The sequence below is a fragment of the Equus caballus genome, chromosome 10, assembly GCF_041296265.1.
Source record: "Equus caballus isolate H_3958 breed thoroughbred chromosome 10, TB-T2T, whole genome shotgun sequence".
NCBI lineage: Eukaryota > Metazoa > Chordata > Mammalia > Perissodactyla > Equidae > Equus > Equus caballus.
In genome coordinates, this window is record NC_091693.1 from 2,888,392 (window position 1) to 2,911,521 (window position 23,130).

At 52.9% G+C, this 23,130-nt stretch overlaps 1 protein-coding gene and 1 long non-coding RNA gene across 3 annotated transcripts in view; one reads left to right on the top strand and one right to left on the bottom strand.

Annotated features, from left to right (window-relative positions):
• TSHZ3 (teashirt zinc finger homeobox 3) overlaps positions 1-3,348 on the bottom strand; it is a 69,010-nt gene extending 65,662 nt beyond the window's left edge. The window contains exon 1 of the mRNA XM_023649474.2: positions 2,987-3,348. Coding sequence (XP_023505242.1) covers positions 2,987-3,026 — 40 coding nt within the window. The 5' untranslated portion in view covers positions 3,027-3,348. The remainder of the gene's footprint in view (positions 1-2,986) is intronic.
• Positions 3,301-23,130, top strand: part of LOC138915691 (uncharacterized) — a 28,546-nt gene continuing 8,716 nt past the window's right edge. Inside the window, exons 1-3 of one of the 2 annotated variants that reach the window (XR_011421804.1) lie at positions 3,301-3,456; positions 12,738-21,578; positions 22,893-23,056. This is a non-coding gene — a long non-coding RNA (uncharacterized lncRNA). Of the gene's footprint in view, positions 3,457-12,737; positions 23,057-23,130 lie in introns of both variants that reach the window. The other variant, XR_011421803.1, reaches the window with a different exon arrangement.

Genomic DNA, 23,130 nt, shown 5'->3' on the forward strand with positions numbered 1-23,130 from the left:
TAGATATAAACACTGTGTGCACCTGTGTGCTATGTCTGCAAGCTCTACCCAGCTCTCAGCCCTTTGTGGTTGTTATTCTACCCCAGACCATTAAAAGGGCCCTAATTCCTATGACATGATTATCCAGGTACCAAAGCCCATTTGTCACCTGCAGCAGAAAATTGAGTTAATGCACAACTAAAGGCAGCCAGGACTGTGTAATATCAACTTGATTACATCAAACTAGCTGCAAACCTAATTCTGCTGGATGACACTGCGTCGAGCTTGTCATCTCCAATCATTAAAGCTGTCAGGGATCCATCAGGTTTACAGCTAATTAGGTGAACACTAATGAAGCTGGCAAAACAACTTTTCTTTTTTTATGGCTGAGCGGACCTTTCAGTTTGGAGGGGAGAAAAATTCTCCAGTATTCTCAAGGTTGCTGGGGACCAGATTTCCAGTCACCAATCAGCAGACATCTTTCTTTTTCCCACTCTCTCTCTCTATCAGTACAAAGCAATCAATTTGTCATCACTCCCAGGATGCCACAAAAGCAGGCATGAACCTTGTAACTTGCAGCTGTGAGGACTGAAAAAGGGAGGAAAAAAATGGGAAGTTTCCTGTGCATCCAAACAAACAAAAAAACTCACACAGCTCACTTATTGGCCTGGGCAGAGTTACCACCGGCCTAAACATGGAGGGCTCTTTTTATTCCTCCAGTCTTCTTAAATAAGTAACCCTTCAGACATTCCCAACCCCTCCTCCGCACGTCCATTAGGCAGAGGCATTCTGATAAAGTAAATCCAAAACCAGGGTATGGGAAAGAAAGAAAGCACTCACGCTGCCAACTTCTGATTGACCATTAAGCTATTGATGAATGTGCCTGTCAGGAGAGAGACAATTAAATCAAATATGAAACAAAGTCGTTCTGACGGGTCATTTTGATAGAGCAAAACCATTCTTCCATCTCCTATTAGTCGTGCAGTCAAGTTTTTATATAATGAATATTTCTTAACTGACCTGAGATTCCCTGGCTGGCTTTTTAAAAGGTGCAAAAAGGTTAGTGAACAGGTTCCTTTAAGAAAAATAAATAAAACCAGTAATACGGTTCCTCCTTCTCTAATATTTTTAGCAGAAAGTTATCAAGTAAGAGTCTCAGATTGGCAAGTTGGAAGAGAAAAGATGAACCAACCACAGAGAGAGTTCTAAACCAAATGTAAAGATGTAATCCCATATGGTTCATTTGATTGAGACACACAGATACCTTAAAATGTGCATCCAGAAAGGAAAGAAAAAATTTCAAAGACTGGAAGAAGCCCAAGACACTCCTACTGCCCAACTTTGTGAAGGAGCCCTCCAAACTTTTAGAGTTTATTTTGGGTAGATAAGCTCATTGCTCGAGTCTGGAATTACAGGAGAAGGTGGGATGGTGAACAGCACCAGCCCTCCCCACAACCACTACTGGGGTTTTCAAACTTTCTAAATTTGGGCAACACCGAGGACCGACAGCAAAACCTGCATTATATGCCCCAAACCAAGTCTGTTTCCTCCTAAAATTTTCTTAAGACGCAAACAGGAAAGTACATTTCTGGGAGAAGAAAGAGCAGCATTCCCTCTCTGGGACCTGCGAAGGACACTTCAGCTCAGAGTGCAGCCAATGCGTGAGCTCCACCGGCAGTGCCCGTTGACATGATGGAAATGACCCTCACCGGCACCCCCACTGTTACTACAGGCACTCAGGGGCAGCATGGTACAACGCCTTCATCCAAGAAGGGCACCAAGCAACGCCCTGACCCTTCTCTCGGCCCCCGCTTCTTCCACCAAAAGAAAAGAAGAGAAAAGAAAAGAAATGAACATCCACTTAACCCTCCCATTCAGGCAGCATCTGAACCTCTGCACATCTGAGTGTTACTCATATCAAAATACATCCCGTCCATATGTGGTCCTCTCAGCAATCCGCCCCAAATCCCTGAAGTTGCACTGACAGGGCCCTAGTGACGTCACAGAGCTTGGCCTCACCATTGCGAGTGATTTATTGATGTTTATTGGGAATGAATAGATCAAAGGCAGCAGCGTGACAGGCGATCAATCAGTCATCAAATCAAGGGTGGCAAAGGTCCAGAAGCCCTTCTTCCAGGCAACGTGCCCCCAACTGACATTATTGCAAAATAATGTTATGTGTGTGGGTTTTGTTTTGTTTTCAATGATGCTTTTTCCAGAAAAGAAAAAAAAATCGGCTCAGTCTTAACAGGAGTTGACACTCCTGGCAAAAAAAAAAAAAAAGGGAAAAAAAGTACTCAGACACGTCTCAGAAGTAAGTGCTATGAGGAGACGAGGGTGGGAGAAGCAGTGGAAGGAGCAGGGCGGGTAAGGGAGCACAAACAGGGGTCAAGGAAACGCCGGCTTCTAACGGGGACTTGACAGTCATCTGACAATACCCAGACCCTGAGCGCTGTGGTTTCCACCGCCGTGCCCGGTTTGGGCCCAATAAATGACGGATCAATCGGATTAGCAGTAAGGTGGACGAAGGGACCTGCTCACTCACTCACTCGCTCTCTTTCGCTCCGCAGACACCGGGCAGTCCCTCGCCGGCCGGCCACGGGAGGACACAGAAGGTGTCCCAGGGAACTCAGGTGACCCCGCCCGCCCCTCACAGGAAGAGACAGAAGAGGGCTCCTTCCCGTCCCCTCCGCAGCCAGAGAGCAGAGGAGACAGGGACTCAGCCCGGCTCCGTTCGCGCCGAGCGAGCGAGCGCGGCTCCCCAAGTGGGTGCGAGCGGGAAGAGGGCAGAGCGCGGCGGGGCGTCCGGGGGCGCCGGGACGCGAGGCGGGCGCACGCACCCGGAGAGGAGAGCGGCGAGCGAGCCCGCCGCCCCGGAGTTACTCTGCGCCGGCAGAGGGAGAGGGGCGAGGAGCGGGGCAAGGAGCGGGGCCGCCGCCGGCTGGAGACGCGGGGCGAGGAGAGGAAGAGGAGGAGGAGGAGAGGAGGAAGGGGAAGCGGCTCGTACCTGCTGCGCGCCGGGGCGCCTGCTGCTTCCTCCTCGGCATGATGCTCCTCCGGCGACTGCCACTGCCGCCGCCGCCGCCGCCGCCGCCGCCGCTGCCGGGCTGAGGAGCGGGAGGGAGGGGCGGCGGGCCCGCGGGGGGGGCGAGGCGGGCCGGCTCTCAGCCTCCCCCCCGGAGAGCGGCCGCCCGCAGGATGCTGCTGCGCCCCGGCTCTCCGCGTCCCCCCCTCTCCACGCTCCTCCGCGATCCCCGAACGTGCGGAGGGAAGAAGGAGGGCGGGCGAGGGAGGCGCGGGGAGGGAGGAGCGCGGGGGGAGGAGGAGGCAGAGGAGGAGGAGGTGGTGAAGGAGGAGGAGGAGGAGGACCGCGCTGCCGGCGGAATGGGAAGTTTGACAAATCGCTCCAGAGGCCGGAGGAGGAGGGGGCGGGGAGGAGCGGCGGCCCTGCCCCCCCCCGCCCCGTCCCCAGACGAGGTGCGCGGGGTTCGGGGCCGGGGGGCGGGGAGAGGGGGAGAAGGCGGGCAGAGGGGTGGGAGGAGGAGCGCCGGAGCGGCCCGGGCCGGTCCTGCCCGGCCCCCGCCCCCGGACGGGGGGTCAGGGCATCGAGGGGCGCTCAGCCGCCGCCGCAGCCTTGGGCTCAGCGGTCCAGTCTTCTGCCCGTGGCGCGGCTGGAGCGGCGGCGGCGGCAACAGGCAAGCTTAAAGGAAAAGGAGATGATCGTGTCACTCGCCCGCCCGCGGGGGCGCCGCGCCCCCGCTCCCGGCCCGGGGCCTGTCTAGGACCCCCGCCCAGTCTGGGGAGGGGGTGCCGCCCGTGCGCCTCCGCCCCGTGCGCGCACGCAGGGGCGCGGCGCCGGCCCGGCCGAGCGCGTCCCGGGGCGCTCGCTACCCCCGCCCGCCCCTGTTCCCCACCCGGCCTCGCCCCCTGGCCGCCCCCAGCTGCCTCGCCCGGGCCGCACTCCTCTCCACTCGCTGCGTCCAGAGCCCCCAGCCCGGTCCCCGGGCCTAGGCCCGCGCCTCCCGGGGATGCCAGGGCCCGCGGGCGGGCGCCGGCGCCCTCGTGGGAGGAGGCTGCGCGGGCCAGAGTGGGTGGGGGCTGCTCTCAGACCCCGCGCGACCCGGCTCCTCCCCCGGGACCCGCCGCCGCCACTTCCCCCAATTTTTTTTTCCCGGGCAAACTTTCCCGGGCCCGTCCCGGGGGTCGGTGTGGGAGGGGGGTACCTTCAAGTTTCCTCTCCTGACTGGGAGGATCCCAGCCCATCCACCCCGCCCCTCGCCCCCTAGGCGCCGGGCCGCGCCCCCGTCCCGGGCGCAGGCAGATCCGAGGGCGGGACGGGGCGGGGGAAGAAACTCAGGCTCCCAAGCCCATCCCCCGCCCCTGGGCGCCCCGGAAGGGGGCCGCCGCGCCTAGCGCCGGGCCCGCCGGCAGGACTGGGCGAGCAGAATTGATTATTGATTGGGTGATTGGGGTCGCTGAGGCGCCCAGCGGGCCAGGCCGGCGGGCCACGGAGAGGAGGAGCTGGCAGGGCTGCGGTGGCGGCGGGGCGACGCAGGCTCACTTACGGGCGGCCGCGAGGGCGCGGGTGGGCCGGAGCTCATTGGGACGACCCCCGAGCGGCGGCGGCTGAGCGGGAGCCGGAGACCGAGCCCGAGCGGCGCGGGCGGCGGCGCATCGATGCGCTGCGGGCTCGATTGCGTCTCCCTGGGCCAGCTCTTGGGCCGGGAATGGGGCGGCCGCGGCGGGGCCGGCTCCGGGCGCTGCTGGGCGGCGGTGGCGGGGGCGCGGGGGCGGCCGCCGGGCCGGCGGTCCCCGAGGCAGCGCTGCTTCTGGGCACGCCGGCTGGGGCGCAGGGACTCCCCTGGGTCCCACGTCCGATAGTCCTGGCGAGGGCCGGAGCCCCGCGCCCTGGGACTGGCTGCTTGAGCGCTCCCGGAGCTGCAAACCCCGGCCTTCTTCTTCCTCCCTTCCTTTCTTTTTCTTTTTTTTTCCTTTTTTAATCTTTCTTTCCTAGTTTCTTTCTCCCTCTTCTTCTGCCCGCTCTCCTCTTTATTTTGTCTTTATGACTGTTTCTGCAAGTTTGTTTTAAAAGTTCACGGGCATGCTTTCTTTTCTTTTAGACCAGGAGACCGTGATCTCACCCTGACGGTAAGATCAAAAGTCTCCGCTCGCCCCAGCCTGCGGGCTTGGGCTCGGTCCAGACGCCTCCTTGAATGCAGATGTGCCGCCGCCGGCCTCCCGGGCTATAAAGCCGCCTCCGGCGCCGTCGCGCGCTGGAGCGCTCGGAGTTGCGGGGTGCGGACCCCGGGCTGTTGCGGGGAGTCAGAACCGGGCTGTGGCTGGGCTCCGGGGCTGGCCGTGTGTGGCGGACTCGGGGCAGGGGCGCGGCGTGCAGTGTGTGCCTGCAGCCGCAGAGGCCGGAGCGACTGCCCCTCCAGGCCCGGAGACGCGGCCGTGGGGCGTGAAACGCTTCTTGCGAACGAGGAAACGGTGAGTTGGCAGACACCGCCCGTGGCCTCACGGTTCTGTCGCGGCGCTGGGCCCCTCTTGCCTGGAGGAGGGTAGGCGTCGCGCGAGGTCAGCTCCTGCCCGCCCCCGGCTCGCCTCCAAAGCGCCGATCGCCCACTTAGGCCTGCCGGTTGTGGTGTGCGCACAGCGCTGGGCGCCGCGCACGGATGGCAGAGTATCGCCCTGGCTCGTGCTCCCCCCTCCTCTCCTTCCCCGCGCCGCTCTCCAAACCTCTGTTCCTCCGCCCCCTCCCCCTGCCGGTCTCGGCCTGAGCTCAGTTCTCCGCGCCGCCCGGAGCCACCGCAGATCACCGCCTCGCCCTCCCCCGCTCAGGCGCCGCGCGCTGCGCGATCCGCCCTAACATCTGTCCGTCCAACCATTGGCGCATCCATCAGTGTCAATGAGCTGCACATCGTAGCGACAGTCCGTCACGCACAACACGGGCTATGCTGAGTGCATACTGCGACCGCGCTGCCTTGCCCGGACACGCCAACAGGGTTTTGGCCCGGCTTGGAACCGTGATCTCTAGGGTGTTCTTTTAGTCAAACGCACCCCGTTTAATATTGGGACCGCAAAACGTCACTAGTTTTGCAGGCCATTCTAGGGATGGGGCAGATGGAGGAGTACAGTGTCAACCCAGCACTTACATTCCACCAAGTTCTCTCTGTGGACTGGGTGCGGTGGAGGAAAGAAGGAAGGGAGGCTTCCCAAATCCGCACCAAGCACAGTATAGAGCCATTAGCTACCTGAATGCAGGGGCTTAACCCGCTTCAGCTGGCCGGGTCTGGGGCTGTTGAGGATGCCAGGCAGGTCTTAGCCAGAAGGTCTCAAGCTAAAACTTTGCCAGGCCCCGCCTGGCTGCTGCACGACACGGCCTGACAGGGAGGAGCGAGAGGAGGGGGGGAAACGCGGATCCCAGTGAGAACCGCGGGCTCGATTTAGGGAGAAATGGTGTCTGGTTGGCAGTAAGTCTATAATTCACATGTTATTTACAGAGGGAGAAAGGGCAGGGCCATATGTTTGAGAAGCCAGAGCTTGTCGGGGAGCTCCCCGGCGCCATTCTCTGAGAGTGCTGACCTCCGCTGTGGTTGCACGTTCCCCAGCTTTTGCTTCTTGCTTTTCCCCACTGCCCCCCACGCCCAGCTGTCCAAAGGACAAACATCTTCACATATGTCCCTGATCAGTTTGGCCAGGCCAAAGGACCTTTCTTGTGCTCCCCCCTAAGAACTTCAGGGGAAGGGCGCGCGGAGGACCCACTCCTCGGACATCTGCGGGGCGGCTGTAGCCGGCATTTTACCTGACTTTATTCCTACTGCAAATATTTCTGTTAGAGTTGTGCCCCTCAGTCGACTACATAAGCGGGTAAAGCTTTGCGTGTGTTCGTTCGCCGAATCGCGACTTAAAAGGGATACAGGACTGCTCTCCAGGAGCACGGAGGTCTGCACGGTTCCGGAGGAGGCCGGGGACAGCCGCGGCGGCGCTCGCTGGGGTTCCTTCCCGCGGCAAGGACGGACGCGCTCCAGGGTGCGGGCTTCATGCCCCACATCCAGCGGCCAAACTGCATGCACGCTAGACTAGGGGGCGGAAAAGCCCGCGCCCGGCGGAGGAGCTAGAACTCTGTAGAAGACACATTGTGCAGAAATCTTTTTACCCCACTCTGAAGAGTTGCAGATACCTTTGAAAAGCAACAACAGGCTTCCACCCCTGCACCAGCACCTGGTCACTTCTTAGCTGCGTGAGTTACGCAAAAAGTAATCCCCTAGGCCAGTTAGATGCCCCCACCTCTGGAAGGTGCCACGTTTCTGGGAATAATTTTTTAAATCCCTGAAAATAAAAAGAGAGAAAGGCTGAGGGGCAGTGGGGCGACACACCGAAATGCCCAGCGGCCAACGCCCATAAGGGAAACTGGCTGCTGCCAGGTGGCTCACCCCGCAGTGCGGTGGTAACATTTACAAGCCGTGGAAATTCCCAGAAGGCTTGAAGACAACTCCTGACCCCAAGACTGCGCCTGGGGCCCCGTGGAACCCCGCTCCTCCCCCGTGGCCAGGCGCGGAGCCCTATTCAGTACAAATGCTCCCAAATGTCGCTTCTTCTGGTCGAGGATTAGAAATCCGACTCCAGTTTTCCGAACTCAAGGAGCCACAGGCCCCAGTCTCAGGGCCTAGCTGCGCAGGTCTATCCCACCCCGGGGGCGTTCGTGCCCTTGGCTAACCCGATCCCCACCCGGAGGAGTTCGAAAAAAGAAAAAGTACGCGGGCGTGGCTGGGAACAAGTGTGCGGGAGAGGGGCAAGGATCTCGCCCGCAACACGGCGGCAAGAGTCGGGAAGTTCATGCCAGGGAAGGAGCAGCCCGGCCACCGCCGGGAGGCAGCCGAGGTTGTGTTCAAGGTGCGGTTGAGGGCAGTGGGTGACAGACCGCCAGACCCCAGCAAGGCTGAAGTGTGCCCTCATTTGGGATGGGCAGTAAGGGAAAAGATTTCAGGAAAAAGGCGTCCTCGAAACTGTCGGTCCAGGACGAGTAGCCAGGGTCGGCTGGGACCCCAGGCGCCCAGGGGCCTAAGCCCAGACCTTGGAGAGGGGTTCTTCGTGCCCCGAGGGAGTAGCGGGCCACCTGGAGAGTAAGCTCCAGGAGCCTGCACCCCATTTCAATGCGTGAGGGCATCTGGCCCGGCGGTGGGCCTTATGGGAGCCCAGCGCCTGCCCTGCAACGCCAAGGGGGGCGGCGCCCACTGCTCTCCTGCCTGCGCCCGCCTGGAACACTAGTGCTCCCGTCTGCCCCTTCCACTCTCCTGCTCACACCACAGGCTTGGCTAGGCAAGAGAAAGTGCCCTGGGTGCAGGAGAGCTGCCTGCCTGCCGCCGCCTGCATACCACACCTCAGCCAAGAATCGGACGGGACCTCAGCCCCGGCGGAGCGCGAAGGATTCGGACCCTGGGGCCAGGCCCTCGCCAGGCGGTAAACTGTTTGCTAAAAGTGCATTTACACAGCAGCGAAGTTTGTTTCTCTTTTTCCGGTAGCTTTGTTTTAACGAACCAGATGTTTTGTCTGTAAATTCTCCCAAGAACTTTTACAGTTTTGACGTGAAATAAACCTTCGAAAATCGGAGCGGTCTATTAATGCCACTTCTGTGGGGCCTCGGGGGAGCTGCATTAGGCGCGCCGGGATGTGAGCTGGGGGCGGGGTGGGGCATTCTTCGAAAACAGGTAGGAGACATCTCCGGGTTCAAAATCAAGAATCGGTGTTGGGGGCAAGCAGCGCCTACCTCCCCCCCTCCCCCCCCGCCCCCCCGCATATACACGGAGACACACGCGCCCAACCCCTCCCCTCCGGCGGGCGGGGGCTTCCTGGTTTGTAAATTTCCTGTAGCTCAGCCACACAGGTCTCACCCAACTTTGCCAACTGTACCCACTGCACGCCCGCCATTCCCGCCAGGACCACTCTACTCAAAGGCAAAAGGGCCTTCGATCTTTCCGGGCCTGCCTTGACGACGCCCGCGGTCTAGGCGCCCCTGCTCGCCCTGAGCTCCTGGGCAGGACAGTACAGTGAGAATTTTGGGTGGAAGCTGACCTGGTCCAGCCCCTGTAGGAAGCCAGGGCCGGCAGGTCCCCCTCCTGGATGTCTGTTTTTTTCTGACTCAGGATTTCCAAGCAATTATAAACGTCTTTAAAAACAAAACCAAAAACTATACTGCTAACGGGGAAGGAGGGTACATAGTTATCAAGGGAAACTGGTCTGCCTACACATGCATCTCCCGGTTGGGTGATTCTTAGGGACTACTTCCTCGGGATTCAGGAAAACTGGCTGCGGCTCTTCCCCTCCGCACCTCCCCGCTTTCCTGTGCTCTCAGCCCCTCGTCTTCAGATTTGAGGAGCCCAGTTTTAGACTCAACTCCCTTTTCTTCCCTAATTCTCTTTCAAGCTCAATCATTTACGAACTTTCAGAAAAACTTTTTTAGGAGACCGAGGATTAAATAAAGAAAATAAAAAGTCTTTGTTTTGGTCTAAGGAGGATAGATGTATATTAAGTTCAGCTTGGAGGGCGCAATTTCTGCCGAAATGCCCTTTGGTCAAATCCCACGCGTCGACTTGAGTTGTGCGGGGAATTTCCTGGATTACTCGCTACAGCGTGGCGTGTTTCTTCCCACTCTGGGTGAAATGAGTTTTTGTAAACCACTTGGGCAACGCTTACAACAAACCAAAAAAACTGCGCTGGAGAGCGCTGCAGCCGCGGTGGCGTTCACCCCTGGCTGGAAGCGAGCAGGTCTTTGCTGGCTGGAATGCACAGGCGCCCATCTCTTCCCGCGCAGATACGGAAGCTGCGGGCACCGGCGCGTGTCTGAGTCAATGCGTGGGCTGCCCGATGCGAGGCTGAGCTCCCGCTCCTCGAATGCAGGAGCCCTGGAGGAGGAGGAGGTCTCAGACCAGACAGCCCAGCTTCGCAAGCCTGGTGACCTCATCAACTAGCCAGGGAATTTGCAAGATGAGGAAGAACCATGTTTCCCTTTTCTCTTTCACTATATCGCTCTTCTTTTCTGTCTTACACGTTATGGTTTTGTGTTTGTCCCTGAGTTTCCAAACGGGAAAGACGGAGCGCAATTTCTCGGTGGAGCAGGTGCAAGAGAGAGGGACGCTGCGCTGGGGCCTCGTTCTTTCTCATTTTTATTTCTTGACACTTGGTGCGTATCACGTGTATTTCCAGAATAGGGGAGCCAGAGTTCTTTGGGATATGGTGGTCAGAGGGTCAGGTCCTTCCTATGCGGATGGTCTCCGCTCTCCAACGCTTTGCTAACTCCAAGATTTTCCTCTTCCTCAGAGAAGCTCTGAATTCCTCCCCCTCTTCGTCCTTCTGCCACTTCTCTTTCCCACATCTCTTTCGTCTTCTTTCTTATTTCCTCCTCCTATCTCTCTGTTTTCTTTTTGTGTTTTCTCTTCTATCAGTCACTCCTGGACCCCCATAAGAATTCCCAAAGGTTGCATATTTCGGGTCTACCAAGTGCTCACCCCAGAGAGGTCCTTCTCCCTCTGACAAGGCAGGGTCCGCCGGTGCACAGATCGCGAGGGGACAAACTAGTTTGTGGTTGCTGCAGCTTTTTAGAGGGAGGGGGAGGGGAGGTCAGAAATAGGTTGACACTTGGTTTAAAAATAAAAGAATATGTTAAAAAGTTTCAAAGCTGCCAATAAAACCCTTTAAGTGGCTTGTGATTCAGTGCCTGGAGTTGCGGGGATGGCATTGGTAAATGACTCTAATGCCCAAAGAAAAATATTACAGATGCCGCTGTCTCGGCTACCAATCGGGCGCCGCTCTCCTGCGCGGGCGGCGGCTCCTCTCAGTCGCGGAGGGCACCCGTATTTGCATGATAAATTGACCAGACTGGCGGCAGCCAATGAAATATTCAAATTAGGCCTGGGGTTAGGGGTGGAGTCCCTGGGGCTCCCCCTTTGAGCCGGCAGCGGGAGCTGGCTGTGCCACCTCTCCATCAGCGCCCTCTAGAGGCGGGACAGCGTGCGTGGCAGCTCCCGCCCCAGGGATGGGGGCGGGGAGGGGGCGATGGGGAGGGAGGAGGTAGTGGGCTGGGGTGCGCTCAAGGCTGGTCTAGCCGACTAGGTGCGCCGCAGTCTCCGCCTGCGTCTTGCACTTGCACATGGGTTGCAGAGGCAGGTGGTGACCCCAAGGAGGGGTTTAAGGAGAGCTCTAGCACCTTCACCCCAACTATCTTCCCTAGGTTCCCCAAGACACCTAGAACTTAGTTTAAAACTGTGATTGCCCCATTGACATAGCTTGAAGACAAGACCTTTGCCCACCCCAGACTACGACCTCCAATATTGAAATTCTGGAGCAGACAAATCTTCCTTGCCCTGCGTGGAGGACTGTGTGCCCACGCAGGCCCGGCAGTCCAGGGCTCTGGAAGCTAGGACTAGGTTGGGGTGCTCCAGGGCCTGCACCCTGCCTAGGACCGCCAACCTTGGGCAGGCTGTGGGAGCCCAGCCCCTGGGAAAGCCTGAGGGGGCAGTGCCAGCATGCTGACAATGACCTCAGCAGGCAGAACTCCTCCCCTGGGAAAACATGGCCTGGAGGAAGCACCCCGACCTCAAGGCAGGAGCTCCCGCTCCTGTGAGTGTGCAAAGGCATGCCAGCAGAGACTTGTGTACAGTGCCCATCAGGGTGTAAACGCCCAGCTAGGAGGGGTGTGGAAATAAGTGGGTGTGCTGGTGCACACGGAAGGACAGGCTCTGCAATGGTGCCGACCCCTGGTCGCCCAGGAAATGGGACTCCAAAGGCACCAGGTGAGCTGGCCTCCTGACCTGGCTCCTGCTGGTGGCTCAGCACTCAGGGACACTTTTGCGGGGAATACTGGGTTGGCTTCCACCAAGGACAACCTACACCTTTTGTCCACTGAGCATCTCTCCCCCACACACCCCGCCCCCTCTGGTGCCAGGTGCCCTGCCCCCGCAGGCTTCTTTTTAAAGTATAGGGTTTTCAGAAGTGCTCCTGTCTCTCTCTATTGTGAAGTGGTGAGCACATTGCTCTTTCTTGATCTCCCAGCTAAAACTGCCCCAGGGAGTGCTTGATCCCCACCCCCTGGCCTCTCCTCCCAGCCAAAAGGGTCTGCAGGTGGTGGTCCTGCTGAAGGAAAGTCTGCATTCGGCCCAGAGGGGCCTCTATGCCCCATTCTGGGAGACAGCCTCAGCTCTGTCCTCCTCTGTAGCCATCCTTCCCTTCTATTCAAGGGAGGAGGCGGAGCTCTTAGAGCCGGACCCCAGGCTGGCCACTAACTGTAAGCGCACATAGAAAAAAACGGTAGGTACTGAATACGAATTTGAGGGAGAGTGAATTTTGCCAGTGATCACTGTACAGATATTACCAATACCTTCAAAATATGTTATCCAAATAAGGAGATTAATTTTGGTTCAATTCGCAAGAAGCCTTTTGCATCATTTAAGGTTTTTAGGCGTGTTTTGGCTGAAGAGAAAGGGCTCTGGCCCTGGGCTTGCTGGGGAAACAGCTGGTGACAGGAATGGGTGCAGGTGCAAAGGGGGCCTCCCTGCTTTGCAAGAGAACTTCGGTCCCAGCCGACCTCAATGTCTGGGCACAGGGCTCCCACTAGGAGGAGGCCTGCTGTCCTGGGAGGCCGCCAGGGTCTGTGAAGGGCGCAGGCCCGCGGCGTCTCCAGGCGGGCTGACTATAGGGCAGACATGGCAGGGAGGCCTCCCTTGACAGGCAGCCCACAAACCCTCCTTCCTCCTCCTCAGGCCTCACCTGCCAGCCAAGAAAAATGAGACTTGAAAATGGGCCAGAGTCATCCTCCAACGGTGAAATTTGTCCAGGAGTCACTCCCCTCTCAAATGTCCAGAAATGCAAGCTGCTCTCTTTCTGGAGGATGGCCCTATCTGGGGCAAGCTGAGAGTCAAGAAGGGAGACAGTAGAGGGGAGAAGGTAGAGCACTGACCGTCCAGCCCAGCACCCAATCCTGGCTCAGCGGGACCCAGCACAAAGAATGAAGGAGCACGTGGTGCACGAAAGAATGTGGAGTGCGACGAGTCCTTTCCTCTTAAGAGAGAAGTCCTGGTCAGCAGCACAGAAAGGTCACGCACACAGTGGGTCTGCTCTGGGTGTGCACATTGCAGGTGAAGGCAAGCTCTGACTATGGAGTGCAGGGCCTGGGCTCCGGGTCCATCACTCCCCAGTGACCTTGAGAGATTGCCCTGGCTCTTTGAGCCTCAACTCTTTCATCTCTAAAATGGGGCAGTTCTGTTCATCTTAAGTACTGAGTAGGGACTGGGAGGAAAACTTCAATCAAAGTTGGAGATGCCCTTTGAAGCCTTCAGGTCTTTATGCTACATGCTGGGAGCTTTCAAGGTCAGAATAGGGTTTGAAAGATGAAGAGCAGCATTACTGGCTGTGTGCCCATGGGCAAGTCACAGTAGAGCCCACTTCGCAGGTACCAGTGAGGCCTACACAAGATGAAGTGTGTTGGTGCTTTGGTGAAGAGCTTGGCACATAGTAGTTGTCCAATAAATGGTGACCCCTCCTGCAGCCACTGTGAGAAGGCTAGCCACAGGATCAGACCTCCCTGAAGACAAAGGTTTATACATGGGCTGAGATTGGATGTGCCAAGGATGCAGGCAGGTGGTTGGAGTGGGGCAAAAAGAAAGGAAGGGGGAGTTGCTGAAGGTTGGGGGTGGGGGCCCAGGCCTCCTGACTTTCTGGGACGAGTGGGCATCTGCAGGGCAAATACAGCAGGTTTCTCCAGGCCTTTCTGGGAGCTAATGAGAGGAAGGGGTCTGGTGCAAAGCCTCCCTGATATTTCTATTTTCCCTGTAAGTAGCAACTGGAATTTGCACCATCCACGTCAGATGGAAAATAGAAGCCTGGAAAAGCTGACACTCTCATTGATTTGCTCTCTTTGCCATCGCTGCTTGCAAGAGGAAGAGATGTGACTTTAAAATTGCAATTAGGGACCAGCCTGCTAAGGGTTCCTTGCTGAGCTCCCGCACGCTGTGCTCGTCACAGGCCCCCTCTGCTCAGTTCCTGAGGAGGTAGGTTCATTCAGAGTTTTGAATGAAGCCGGTGATGCAGATATGTCACGCCTCCCCACAAAAACGCTCCTACATGCTGTCCAGGACTTTCCTCTCATTTCGGTCAGGTCTTTGAAAGGATGGCAATTTCCCCAATATTTTAAAAGTATTAACTTCCTTTCAAACATTCTTTAACCTTTAATGTTTTGTAACTTGATGAAAAGGTCATTTCGTTCTGAGGATGCAGCTGTTCCGTAATTGTTCAGCTATCAGGGTAAATTCCATCCAAATCCCGAATTCTTTAATAGGATCCAAACCACCACAGGCAGCATCAAAATATGGGTTAGTGTTTTCCAACATACATCTATGTACATGTAGTTGCTGTGTGTCGTTGAGTGTTTGTGTCCATGCACACACATATACTCACAGGGGCTAGGGTTTAGATTCACATATTTGGCATTGTCACAGAATGACGTCTTTACAGGAAAATATCTCTAAAACTTACTTTTTTGAATGATAAAGCTTGCTAAATGTTTGATGGTAATCATTTATTACGCACTGAGCATGTTCCTGATTTTTTTAAAAAAGGATTTAGTTAATTTCTAATTGAGCATTTCACTGCTGTGCCTCCAGAAGCCTAGGAGAGGTGAAATGTTTTCCATCTGTCTTCTCACACCACACGGCGGCACCTTCTTAGCTGTCACGGGCTCTCCTGGCCGTTCCCTCCACTTTCACCTTTCTAAGCTGATGTATTCTGGGAAACGGACATCTGAACATGTTAGATTTATATTTAAAATAGAGTAATTAGGCTCAAATAAGAGCAGGAAGGAATTCTCTGCAAGGAAGCTGCATGAAGTTTGTGCCTTGGACCCCACAGTGTGCATTTCACTTGCTCAAGAGGTGCTGGTGTGTTCTCCTGGATTTCTGGCTCTGATTGAGTTTTTAAGATGAAAGACCTCCAGGCACATAAGGAGCAGTTGGATAGGAGAGCTCCCTTTCGTCTTTGCAGACTCATGTAAGGCGCAGAGCTGATCTAACCTGTAATGCATCAGTGAGAGCACTCTATAAGATTAACGTGCATTAAACTCAAGAGAGAGAACCGAAACTTTCAAAGGAGACAACTTTTACTTAAAAGCAAACACTTTTAAAAGGCCTCTGACTGGAATAAGTGGTGATGAGGTAAAGCAAAGCTTGTGACCTTCTGGATTGTCTCTCTTTGGGGCCAATCCTTCAGAATTCCTCACTCAGAGTCACTCATTCCACATTCCTGGCTCCAGACTGGTTTTCAGCATTTCTCTGGCATCTGATTTTTTACATCCTATGTTTCTGTGTGTGAGACATACTGAAAAAGTAGAAAAATGTGTAAATCATATGGGTATAGTTTAAATAATAATTAAAATATGATTATTATTGTAAATAATAAGTATAACACCTGAATAGCCACCACTCCCTCCCCAGAAGCCCCTGACACGCACCCGCTAATTACAGCCCCTTTCCTGCAGGCCACCACGACCTTGACTGTGCCTGTCATCACTTTCTTGCCTTGCTTTGTAGTTTGAACACTTCAGGGTGGATCCCTGTGCCTTTTTCTAAACTTTACATAAATGAAATTATATTGAACGAATTATTTTGTATCTTGTTTCTTTTATTCAGCATTATGTTTGTGAGATTTAACTGTGCGGATGTGTGCAGCTGGTCATTTTCAAAGCTGAAAGACCGTGAATATATTGCATTATAGCAGGTTTTTCTTTTTTTCCAGTTTTTTGGTCTGTTATGAAAACTGCCCCTGTGAACACGCTTGTTCATGTGCTATGCATGTGTGGAAGAGCCTGTATGTAGGTGTGGGGTTGCTTGATCACAGGGTATGTACATCTCCCAAGTGTTTCCCAAAGTGATTGTGTCCATTTTTACTTCCACATACCATTTTGAAACGTTCCTATTGTTCTACATCCTTGTCAGCATATGATATCATTAGCTTTTTTCCCCTTCTTTTTAGTGTTTTCTATTCTAGTGGTTGTGGCTGCTGTCTCACTGCGTTTAATTTGCATTCCCGTGGATGCTAATGAGATTGAGCACCTTTGGATATGTTTGTGGTCCTTTGGATTTCCTTATTCATGAGATGCCTGTTCAAGCCCTTTTCCCATTTTCTGTTGGATACGTGTTTCCTGTTGTTTCATAGAAGCTCTTTATTGCCCAGTTTGTTTCAAGTTGTGTTGGGACCCTGGCTCAGAACAGAACTGTTTCAACGAGATCCCTGAGTGCATTTGCTAGTCTGCGAGTAATACAACCCCCTCCTTGAACTGGCATAAGGAAAATTTCTAGTGGTGAGTCCTGGCTCAATTAGACCGTCAGGAACTGGTTTCCTCTGCCTTCTGACTCTCAGCTCCGTTCTCAGCATCATCTCATCCTCAAGGTGTTTCATGTCATGATTTCAAGAGGGCCACAGGTGGTAACTAGAAGTGCTAGCTTCTTTGTTCACAGCCAGTAGGAAAGAGAATAAAAGACAAACTTTGCACTGCCCCATGTAATCTGTGTCCTTCCCTTTGGTTTTCAGGGGCGCCTTGTGTGGAGCAGAAGCCATCACCAGGGAACGCCATGCCTTGATTGGCTTAATAGGCATCCGTTGTAGGATAAAATGAGTATGGGGAAGCGGGTTCAACCTCAAACAGCCATCACATTCACTGCCAAGCCTATGGGCTTTTAAAATTTATTTTTAATTTACACAGAGTAAAATTCACTCTTTTTGTATACAGTTCTCTGAATTTTGACAGATTCATAGAGTCACGTAACTACCACTGCAGCCAAGATCTGGAACACTTCCATCACCCCAGAACACTGCTTGGTGCTGCCCTTCTGTAGTCAGAGTGTCCTCCCGCCCTTCACTGCTGCTCCCCCGCCCCAGGTCGCGCTGATCTGTCCTTCATCTCTACAGTTTTTCCTTTTCCGGAGTATAATACGAATGGGACTACGCTATGTCACCTTTTGAGTCTGGCTTCTTTCACTTAGTCTAATGTATTTGAGATTTATCCATGCTGTTGAGTGTATCGATAGTTTGTGTGGCGGTCCCAGTTTGTTTATCCATGCATCAGTTGAAGGACAACTGGCCTGTTTCTAGTTTGAGGCAATTATAAATAAAGCGGCTATAAACCTGGGCGTACAGGTTTTATGTGAACATGAGTTTTCGTTTCTCCTGGGTCTTAATTCAGAGGAGTGGGGTTGCTAGGTTCTATGGTAAGAGCATGTTTCACTTTATAAGAAGCTGCCAAAATGTTTTCCAAAGCGACAGTGTCATTTTGTATCCCCACCAGCAATGAATGAGAGTTCTGCCTGTTTCTAAAGAGGTTTTAATGGATGTGAAGGTGCTTTGCAAAGAAAGAGGGTGCCACACAGGGCGCCAAGGTTGGGGGTTCAGAGGACCTATTTCTAAACTCTGAACTCCTGGGAGCTCCTGGCCCATCCTGCTGTATGCAGACAGGGTGCTTCCACCTCCAAGTCACTTGCTTCTCCAAAAGGGAGACAGGTAAACATCATTCTACCCATTTTACAGAGGAGGGCATTCACTGCCTCTCGTGGTTGAGCCAGCCTGCTTATGTAGTACCATCAAGAGCAAGATGCCATGGCCTCGTTTTTCACACCTAAATTCTCAAACTAAAATGAAGTATGGGCTTTCAGAACGTTGTTATGCTAGGTGGCAACAACCAGCAAAGGAACACATCCAGAATGTCAGAGCTGGCAGGGACCTTAGCAACGCTCACTTTGGACGTGATAACCTATCACACATCCTGGTCCCCAGAATTCCAGCCCAGGACTCTGCCTCCCAGATGCATGGTAGGGTCCCACCATTGTGAGCTGGGCCAGGCTTAGGATCATGACAGCTGTGCACCTAGGAACAGAAATGAGGCCAAACTTCTTGGTACACTGCGGCCAGAGACGCGGCATTCCGGCTTACCTCCCCCAAGCCTTGGCTTCTTTCATTTTAGTGCCCATTTCTTAGGCACCTTCACATTTCAAACGTCCTGAGAATATGTTTAATTAGAACTTGGCCATAGAGCCTTTTACAATAAAACAGAAGGGACCAGCTAATTATATCGCTCAGGATTCTGTGGCAAACATATATTTTTTAATAAAACACTTTCCTAACCAGAGTAATCCCTCGAGACGCAAATCCTCATTTATAAGAAGTTCCCCAAAGGGAGTTAAAGAGAAGATGCCTTATAAAGAAGAGACAAAGAGAGCAGGGAAGTGTTTTCAAAGAGCTTTTACAAGATACACTCATTCTGAGGTCGAAGTACAGATATTTTCAAGATGCAAATTTTATTTCAAACATCTTATAATTCTTTCTTGTGTTTTTGATCATTTTTATCCCTTCTTCCCCCTTTTGATTATTACCACAAACACCCATATTTCTCATTCTGGCATTTTTCCTAAGTACAATATTTAAATAAACAAGTGATTTTCTCAAAATGCTCTTCATCTCCTGCTGGGTCTTCTCACTCCTCTCTGTGAGTAAGCCCCTCTCTGTTCACGTGGGTGTCTCCACCACAGCGTAGTGCAGCTGTGGGGGCCTTTCTTGAGTGTCTGCAATCCGGGAGGGGGGCAGGGTTTAGACCATCCTGCTGCTTGTCCCCAGAAGTGGTGATTTGATAGGGCTTTTGCATTGGTGGGGGGGGGGGTCTAACAGCCCGAGGGGGTAATAGAAATAATAGCGATAGTGAGCATTCCCTGAGGGCGTTACTCCACACTGGGCACCACACTGGGAAGTTTCCGTATCTTGTCTCATTTGATCTGATGTTCATGAACGCACAATGTTCATGAATGTAGGTGTTCTTACCTCACTTTTCAGATGAGGAAGGCGAGACCTGGAGAGGTAAAGGAATGCCTTAAGGACCTCCTGGCTATTAGAAGGGGCAGAGCTTGAATTTGAACTCAGCTGTGTGAGCCCTAGAACTCAGCCCCTACCCCGCACACCACAGGCTCAAGGACCCCACACCTCCTGGAATGTGCTTTGTGCCTCTTCTTGGTACACTGTGTGGCCCAGGCACTGCATTTTCAATTAAGTCCTGTGGCAGTTCAGGGTCCTGGCGGGAAAGAGAGGACTCACTCAATCCAGGATTATTCGAGGAGGATTTCCTAAAGAGGCCTTGGCAGAGGTGAAGGAAGGCACAAGAGAAGATAAGCAGAATTGTTACAACCCTGAGGCCTGACAGGAATGGGATAGCAGTTGGTTACTGGAAGCCAGAGGGAGTATGGTAAGGGGCATCTTTAGAGCTGGGACCTTCGGACCCACAGGGAGGTGGCCAGGGGACAGCATCCTCAGACTGCCCTGTCTTCTCGTCCTCCACTCCCCTGCCAGGACTCCACTTTGGAAAACCCTGCCAGAAGCTAGTTGGCAAAGGCCATACATTGAAACAGTCATCCAAGTGGGGTTCCCGGGGCACCGCGCAGGAGAAAGGTGTGAGGAAGCAGCAGAAAACCAGCACGGGTGCAATGCCCTCTTTGGAGCACCCCGCCTGTGCAGCTCCGTGCTGGGAGGACCGCTGCAGCGGCTGCCCTCAGGGAGGAGTCTCGGGTCGATGGAGGACATGTTTCCTTGTCTAAGGGACTCGATGACCCACCAGGTACAAGCGGTGGGGGTCGTACTTTCAGACAGAAAGTGTGGGGCTTGCTTTGGGACTGTGTGTGCCTTAAAAGGGCAGACCTGCATCGACGTGCCTCTCCACCTGCAGCCGTTTACACACTCAGGCAAACTCCTGAGATTGGCCCATTTTACTTGAGACAAGATATGCATACTTCTCTTTTATTGAAAGCTTATTAGATACAATTTAATCAAAAAAAACAGAAAGAAGAAAAGAGAAGTCATTCATCATCTCATTCTCCAGTAGTGGTTTGGTAGAACTCCCACTGGCCGTCCCGAGTGCGTCCTCTCGAGCCGCAGGAATACGGTGGCACAGCTTTGAAGTCTGAATTTTTCATTGAGCATCATCACAGCGCTCTGCCGTGTTACAATAAAATCTTTGGTAAACAGGGTTTTTGATGGTTGCATAATATTCTGTTGAGTGGATGCAATTGAGTTAATAGGTAAATTCTACTGTTTAGATGTTTAGGTTATTTTCTATTTTTCCTTCATATTATATAATGCTATCATTAGTACTTTATGTATAAAGAATTTTTTCACGTTTCAGATTATTTCTTCAGGATGTCATCCCCAAAATAAACTTACTAGGTCAAAGGTATAAACCTTTGTTTAACTAGGCAGTAAAGTACAGAACACAATGCCAGCCCCAGAATAGACAGAACTTCAGCCGTGCCAGTGGTGGGCATTCATGTGAAGGCTCTTGACCAATTAATAAGTCCTTCAAGGCCTTTCCTCTAGAACAGTGCTAGAATATAATGCAAGTCACAATTGCAGTTCTAAATTTAATTGTAGCCACATTTAAGAAAAGCAAAAGAAACAGGAGAAATTAATTTTAATGATACGTTTTATTTAACCAATTATATCCAAAAAGTTATCATTTCAACATATAATCAATATGAAAATTATTAACGATATCTTTTTCATTCTTTTTTCATGTCAACCTTTGGAATCTGGTGTGTATTTTACACTTACAACACATCTCAATTCAGACCACTCACCTATCAAGTGCTTCATAGCCACACAGGTGGCCAGTAGCTACCGTATCAGACAGCGCAGGCCTAGAGCAAAGAATCGGCTAGAGATATTTGCCACTGCTGGTAGAATCCAAAATCCAGCTACCTTGTCCTGCTTCCCTCAACCTCCTTACTGGCCTTTGTACTGAGAGTGGATCGGGTGGTCAGGTGTAATATGACTTCTGTACCTGGGCATTTTCACTTCTTGCTCTCATTCCTGCCCCCTGATAACAAATCAGAGCATCGCCTCCACCACAGTTTATTTTGGACTCATGCATTCCGAAACGTTTATAGGGTACTTCCTAGATGCTATGCCCTGTGCCTGACCCTAGGGATACAGGTGAACAGCCTTTCCTTGTGAATTAATTACAGAACTTGTCAGTGTTCTTAGGATCTAGTGGGGAGACAGACTTTAATGAAATAATTGCACAAGTGTGTAATTTCAAACTCTGATAAGTGCTATGAAGGAAATGTACATGCAAAAAATGCCAACCCGTGGGTCACGGCTCAAGTGGCTTATCCCTGGAGGAGTTTAATAGAGGTTGTTCAGTCCCTGGCCGGGATGTCTTAGTGAGCATTGATGCGATAGACAAGAATTGGATGAGAAGATCTCAAGCCCCCTTCCAGTCCCAGCATCCGTAAGCTACATTTGGAGTTTCTAGGATGGACAGCAGCTCACCCATTCTTATGCCAGTGATCCAGTTCATCTAGTTTGTTCACCCTCTCGAAAAATACTTGAGGCCAGCTGGAACACCAACAGTAATGAGGAAGCGAAGACAACTCATGCATTCATTCATGCATGCATGCATCAATTCTCATCGAGTAATCTGTGGGATGTCAAGCACTGCTCTGGACACTGAGAAAACCAAGACCAGCATTCTCTTCGGCCAGACCACACTGCCAACTGGGCACACTTCCCCAGAGAAGGTAACAATTTAAAGAAGGGGAAAAATCATTGCTAACAGTACTCCTTTTCTGGTTCCTAAAGTGATATGGTCCACCGTGGCCGACGCTTTGAGCCCCTGGCTGTGCTGGGAAGCAGGTGCCCTGGCCGGACGCAGTCTTGCGAGCTCCTCAAACCTGGCCCGATCAATAAATGAGAGGCAGCAATGAGGCCTGCTGGGGGGAGGGGCTGGGCTCAGGGGGCAAACTGCACCATTCCTCTTCTACCCCCTGGAACAGGACGGGGACCCTCCTTCAGCCTGAAGTCCCCGGGGACCGGGTAATTTCAGCTGCACTTGATGTAACCTATACATCACTGTCTTCCCGACCAGCTCTCAAATTAAACTCTGATGTATAAAGTTAAACAAAAATGAGATAAAAATTGGCAGAGGTTGAAGAGGGTCAAAGTAGTCAAAACACAAGGTAGACTATTGCTTCTTTTGATTTATGTTATTCTGTACACTTAGAAAAAATAAAATTATAAATCTCTCCGAGACTTTTTCATTGAGAATGAGGCATTACTAATTTATTTTCAATAGACTCAGGTTTCTCAACTGGAAGGAGTGCTGTAGCTATTGTCTCTAGAGAAGATGCCATGGTTCGCCCTCCAGAGTGGCCTGTGATGATGGGGATGCATCTTGCAAAGTTAGAACCCTGAAGCCACAGCCTCCACAGTGATCCTGTGGCATTGCTTACGCCACAGGCGGGGATCTGCTCGCCTCATCTTTTCATCAGTCCCCACACACCTCTAAGGGGTGAAGCTCCCAGAATTTCTTGCCCCCTTTGATAGCTGAGGAAGCTGAGGGTTTAAAGAAACTGTGTGTCTTCCATAAATATTAGCATGCCTAGGAGGTGATGGGCCAAAGGGCCATCAGGACTGAATAGGACAAAGGCTCTCTCTTACAGACCTCACCTTCCAGCAAGAGAGAAAATAACCAGGTGGAATGCCTGAGAATAAAGTATGCTGTGGGCAGAATGAATTGTCATGGAGAAATGAAGAAGGGTAAGGGAGCAGGGTAAGGGAGCAGAGGAGTGGGGACATGGAAAGCCATGGAAGGCATGAAGGAGGGGAGAGACGTGCTCAGATTTTCATTTGTCAAAGATCACAAAGACAGATGTGTGGAGAATTAATTTAGGGGGCAAGGGCAAGGTCAGGAGTCCAGTGAGTAGGCTGTGACAATTGCCCAGGTAAGACCTCCAGGTGGCTTGGTCCAGGCTGGTGGCCATGGTGGTGAGGTGAAGAGCCAAGATTATTCGGAAGGACGGGCTTCTAAAAAGGACCCGTGGTTTCTACTCCAGGGGCCTTTCCATGGCACAGCACTTCCTGCAGCCACACCCGGACAGTGATGCCCCCGAAACCTGAGCAAGCTGCGTCTCCGAGGGGAGGAAGGATGGCGCCTGAGACAGCAGCAGCAGAAGCAGGGGTTCTGGAGAGGAGGGCACCGGTCCAGGGGCGTGTGTGTGTGAGTTGTGATACGCATTAGCATCTTTGGCCTTATTTTTCCCAATTAATTGGAAAAGTTAACTCCCAGCCCAC